Source organism: Salvelinus sp. IW2-2015, unplaced genomic scaffold, assembly GCF_002910315.2.
Source record: "Salvelinus sp. IW2-2015 unplaced genomic scaffold, ASM291031v2 Un_scaffold1166, whole genome shotgun sequence".
Taxonomy (NCBI): Eukaryota; Metazoa; Chordata; class Actinopteri; order Salmoniformes; family Salmonidae; genus Salvelinus; species Salvelinus sp. IW2-2015.
In genome coordinates this window covers 56,958-62,601 of record NW_019942760.1, presented here as the reverse complement: position 1 = coordinate 62,601, position 5,644 = coordinate 56,958, and the positions used below count along the sequence as shown (strand labels likewise).

The 5,644-nt window shown below is 42.2% G+C and overlaps 1 protein-coding gene across 1 annotated transcript in view; it reads right to left on the bottom strand.

The window, feature by feature from the left end:
* Window positions 1-276: 276 nt before the first annotated feature.
* gucy2ca (guanylate cyclase 2Ca) overlaps window positions 277-5,644 on the bottom strand; it is a 23,465-nt gene continuing 18,097 nt past the window's right edge. Inside the window, exons 23-27 of the mRNA XM_024137339.1 lie at window positions 2,036-2,210; window positions 1,763-1,861; window positions 1,519-1,613; window positions 1,362-1,438; window positions 277-1,263 (exon numbers count right to left, since the gene is read on the bottom strand). Coding sequence (XP_023993107.1) covers window positions 1,059-1,263; window positions 1,362-1,438; window positions 1,519-1,613; window positions 1,763-1,861; window positions 2,036-2,210 — 651 coding nt within the window. The 3' untranslated portion in view covers window positions 277-1,058. The remainder of the gene's footprint in view (window positions 1,264-1,361; window positions 1,439-1,518; window positions 1,614-1,762; window positions 1,862-2,035; window positions 2,211-5,644) is intronic.

Genomic DNA, 5,644 nt, shown 5'->3' with positions numbered 1-5,644 from the left:
TTGGGTTAACTCCAATAATAACAGGGCTGTTATAGGATATTTCTATTTGAACTCTTATTCTGTGTAGATTTTTCTGGTAGTTTTAGAATGAAGGTATTATCTGGACAATTATATGGCTATATATCATGCTGTACAATAACATGGAATTCATAAAATGCAGCGATTTGATGCAATTTGGCGATATGTCAATGTAAAACCAGTAAAATTAGGAATAACATTTACATGAACTTTATAATTCACATTTAGATAATGTAGAAGTAAAGGTGACAACTGCTATTAACTTGGGGATATATTTGACACGACAGTCAACAAAACAAAAAACGTATTTTGTAGAAATTTTACCCCGACTCATATACAGTACATTTTGATAAGAAAGAGGCAAGGTTTTTGGTTAAACAAAAGTATACTCATCTTTTACAGAAAGTAATTTTGTTCCAATTCAGTGGACACACTTTACTAATAAAGGTTGGAAAACCTATTCAAAAATGGTATTAGGCATGTATTAGCGTTTCAAACTACACATTTCGTACTATGACCCAATAAAATGCACTGAGATTAATGAGAAACTATGAACCAACACTGTGTGTATACATCATTTATAAGATGTAATCATCACGTTATTGATGGCAATATTAAGCTTTAGTATTATTATTATGCTTCGGTGATAATCAGTGATATTGTTTTGAACAATTGTTCATCGCTGAGAAAATGCAACAATACTCATATTTGTCTTTTCTCCAGGGGCTTCTTAAAATAGAGGAGTACCATCCTGTTCCTTGGTTTACTGGTTCAGGTTTTCCTAAAGCATCTCCATTACAGACTATTTATGGAACGTCCCCACACATTTTGCTCATGTGACCCAAAATAACCTTTAGCTCAAACCAGAAAGCCATGTCTTTTACCCAGAAATTCATTGTAAAATAGTCAGGTTTCCTATGTATAAGGCATTACTGTAGCTATTATATCAGGTGAATATAAGGCTACTTGACTCCACTGTCACCATTTGACAGCGTGTAGTAGCCCTGTATCTCCACAGGAGGTAGTCTGGTCCTGGGTGGCTACAGGTAGGTGCTGGGAATGTCTGTGATGGCCAGGTGTAGGTACTCTGGAAGGCCGTCCTCCTGGCTCCCATTGGTCTCCCTCCTCCTGACTCTGGTGGAGAGGGTCTTCCTCTTCTCCATGCCGTTGGTCCCCGCCCCTCTGTTCTCCAGGCTGGACACGATCATCTCAGACAGATCCTGCTGTAGCCTCTGGAAGTTCTCCCTGAGGAGACAATCAGGGACAAGATGTTTGAATTATTTGACATACATAATGCTCCATATAGATACAGTATAAGTTCAGGATGAGTGGTTTCTACTCACGCTGTCGGGGGCGTTGACAGGTTGTATTCTGTCCCCGTCACCCCTGTTAACCAGTATGTCATCTCATTGCCTTTACCCTATAACACATACAGATTGTTGGCATAATCTGAATTCTATACTCACAAAACCATCTCATAGCTTTATGAACCCAGCTTACCTTCAGAAAGGTCTCTCCTCTCTGCTCATACTCAAACTTGCAGTCTGTCCGTTGGAGAATGTTTATGGTGGGCTGGCTGACATGGATTCTTAGTGCTGGAGAGGAAGCACGAGAGGTGTCATCCTATGGTGAATATATGCTGCTAGAATGGAGCTGTGCTTGTGATAGCTGAGGAGAAGGTATGTAAGTGTTCATCCCAGTGGTTATGTTTGATGTGTCGGTGTCTGTGTGTGCTGTCTCTTACGCAGGCCTGCGGACTCCATGCGTGAGGCAGTGTTGACCGTGTCTCCAAACAGACAGTAACGTGGCATCTTGTTCCCCACCACACCTGCCGCACACGGCCCTGTAAATACACCAGACACAGTGAAAGCTAAACACACAGCAGGCAGTGAAAGTGTTGCTAACAGGACTGTATTGGCCCAATATTATTAACTTAAAATAAAACTAAATTGTGGGAAAATTAAAGCTCCATACAAACTACTGTATGGGCCAGTTATATTGTGCTGAGATGGGGTACCTGAGTGCACCCCGATGCGGATCCACAGGGGTATGCCCGGTAGGTGTTGGAGCTGGAAGGTCCCTACGAAAGCTAGGATGTCCAGGGCCATGTGGGCGATGTCCACTGCGTGCCGGTTGCCATTGCGCCGCGGCAACCCTGACGCCACCATGTACGCATCACCGATCGTCTCCACCTGGCAGAGAGAGAAGAAGAGACAATAACCCTCTGAAATGTCATCTGAATACAATAATAACATTCATATGAAAACTGTTTTCCGCACTCAACTATTCCATCTCAAATGGTATGAATGCTTTCAATTCCATAATACTACAGTAACAACAGTACTGTAGATTATTCTTTAGTACAGTGGCTTGCAAAAGTATTCACCCCCTTGGCATTTATCCTATTTTGTTGCCTTACAACCTGGAATTAAAATAGATTTTTGGGGGGTTTGTATCATTTGATTTACACAACATGCCTACCACTTTGAAGATGCAAAATATTTTTTACTGTGAAACAAACAAGAAATAAGACAAAAAAACAGAACATTTGAGCATGCATAACTATTCACCCCCTCCAAAGTCAATACATTATAGAGCCAGCAATTACAGCTGCAAGTCTCTTGAGGTATGTCTCTATAAGCTTGGCACATCTAGCCACTGGGATTTTTGCCCATTCTTCAAGGCAAAACTGCTCCAGCTCCTTCAAGTTGGATGGGTTCCGCTGGTGTACAGCAATCTTTAAGTCATACCACAGATTTTCAATTGGATTGAGGTCTGGGCTTTGACTAGACCATTCCAAGACATTTAAATGTTTCCCCTTAAACCACTTGAGTGTTGCTTCAGCAGTATGCTTAGGGTCATTGTCCTGCTGGAAGGTGAACCTCCGTCCCAGTCTAAAATCTCTGGAAGACTGAAACAGGTTTCCCTCAAGAATTTCCCTGTTTTTAATCGCCATCCATCATTCCTTCAACTCTGACCAGTTTTCCAGTCCCTGCTGATGAAAAACATCCCCACAGCATGATGCTGCCACCACCATGCTTCACTGTGGGGATGGTACTCTCGGGGTGATGAGAGGTGTTGGGTTTGCGCCAGACATAGCATTTTCCTTGATGGCCAAAAAGCTCAATTTTAGTCTAATCTGACCAGAGTACCTTCTTCCATATGTTTGGAGAGTCTCCCACATGCCTTTTGGCAAACACCAAKCGTGGTTGCTTATTTTTTACTTTAAGCAATGTTTTTTTTCTGGCCACTCTTCCATAAAGCCCAGCTCTGTGGAGTGTGTGGCTTAAAGTGGTCCTATGGACAGATACTCCAATCTTCGCTGTGGAGCTTTGCAGCTCCTTCAGGGTTATCTTTTGTCTCTTTGTTGCCTCTCTGATTAATGCCCTCCTTGCCTGGTCCATGAGTTTTGGTGGGCGGCCCTCTCTTGGCAGGTTTGTTGTGATGCCATATTCTGGATTCTGGATTTATTGGTGCTCCATGGAATGTTCAAAGTTTTGGATATTTTTCATAACCTAACCCTGATCTGTAATTCTCTACAACTTTTTCCCTGACCTGTTTGGAGAGCTCCTTGGTCTTCATGGTGCCGCTTGCTCGGTGGTGCCCCTTGCTTAATGGTGTTGCAGACTCTGGGGCCTTTCGGAACTGGTGTATATATACTGAGATCATATGACACTTAGATTGGACACAGGTGGACTTTATTCAACTAATTATGCGACTTCTGAAGGTAATTGGTTGCACCAGATCTTATTTAGGGGCTTCATAGCAAAGGGGGTGAATACATCTGCACGCACCACTTATCCGTATTAAAAAAAACTTTATTTTCTCGTTCTTTTTTCCATTTCACTTCACCAATTTGGACTATTTTGTGTATGTCCATTACATGAAATCCAAATAAAAATATATTTCAATTACAGGTTGTAATGCAACAAAACAGGAAAAACGCCAAGAGGGGTGAATACTTTTACAAGGCACTGTATGTGAACATGTCAAGCCTCAGTCCCAACTACCTTGTATACATCATGGTGGTCCAGGATCCTGTCAAAGGCTTGGGGGCGGGGGTTGTGGTTCATGTGGGGGTTTGTTATTCCAGGGTAGGTTTTGTATCACTTGATTTACACAACATGCCCTACCACTTTTGAAGATGCAAATCAAATTTTTTACTGTGAAAATTTTTACTGTGAAACAAACAAGAATAGAAATAAGACAAAAAAACAGAACATTTGAGCATGCATGCATAACTATTCACCCCCTCCAAAGTCAATACTATTAGTATAGAGCCAGCAATTACAGCTGCAAGTCTCTTGAGTATGTCTCTATAAGCTTGGCACATCTAGCCACTGGGATTTTTGACTGCCATCTTCAAGGCAAAACTGCTCCAGCTCCTCAAGTTGGATGGTTTCCTCCGCTGGTGTACATCAGCAATCTTTAAGTCATACCACAGATTTTCAATTGGATTGAGGGTCTGGCTTTGACTAGACCATTCCAAGACATTTAAATGTTTCCCCTTAAACCACTTGAGTGTTGCTTCAGCAGTATGCTTAGAGGTCATTGTCCTTGGAAGGTGAACCTCCGTCCCAGTCTAAAATCTCTGGAAGACTGAAACAGGTCCCTCAAGAATTCCTGTTTTTAATCGCCATCCCATCATTCCTCAACTCTGACCAGTTTTCCAGTCCCTGCTGATGAAAAACATCCCCACAGCATGATGCTGCCACCACCACTGCGTTGCATCTGTGGATGGTATATCTCTCGGGGTGATGAGAGGGGTTGGGTTGCGCCAGACATAGCATTTTCCTTGATGGCCAAAAAGCTCAATTTTAGTCTAATCTGACCAGAGTACCCTTCTTCCATATGTTTGGAGAGCTCCCACATGCCTTTTGGCAAACACCACCAACCTGGTTGCTTATTTTTATCTTTAAGCAATGTTTTTTTTCTGGCCACTCTTCCATAAAGCCCAGCTCTGTGGAGTGTGTGGTTAAAGTGGTCCTATGGACAAAACTCCAATCTTCGCTTTGGAGCTTTGCAGCTCCTTCAGGGTTATCTTTGTCTCTTTGTTGCCTCTCTGATTAATGCCCTCCTTGCCTGTCCATGAGTTTTGGTGGCGGCCCTCTCTTGGCAGGTTTGTTGTGATGCCATATTCTGGATTCTGGATTTATTGGTGCTCCATGGAATGTTCAAAGTTTTGGATTTTTCATAACCTAACCCTGATCTGTAATTCTCTACAACTTTTCCCTGACCTGTTTGGAGAGCTCCTTGGTCTCATGGTGCCGCTTGCTCGGTGGTGCCCTTGCTAATGGTGTTGCAGACTCTGGGGCCTTTCGGAACTGGTGTATATATACTGAGTCATATGACACTTAGATGGACACAGGTGGACTTTATTCAACTAATTATGCGACTTCTGAAGGTAATTGGTTGCACCAGATCTTATTTAGGGCTTCATAGCAAAGGGGTGAATACATCTGCACGCACCACTTATCCGTATTAAAAAAAACTTTTATTTTCTCGTTCTTTTTTCCATTTCACTTCACCAATTTGGACTATTTTGTGTATGTCCATTACATGAAATCCAAATAAAAATATATTTCAATTACAGTGGTAATGCAACAAAACAGGAAAAACGCCAAGA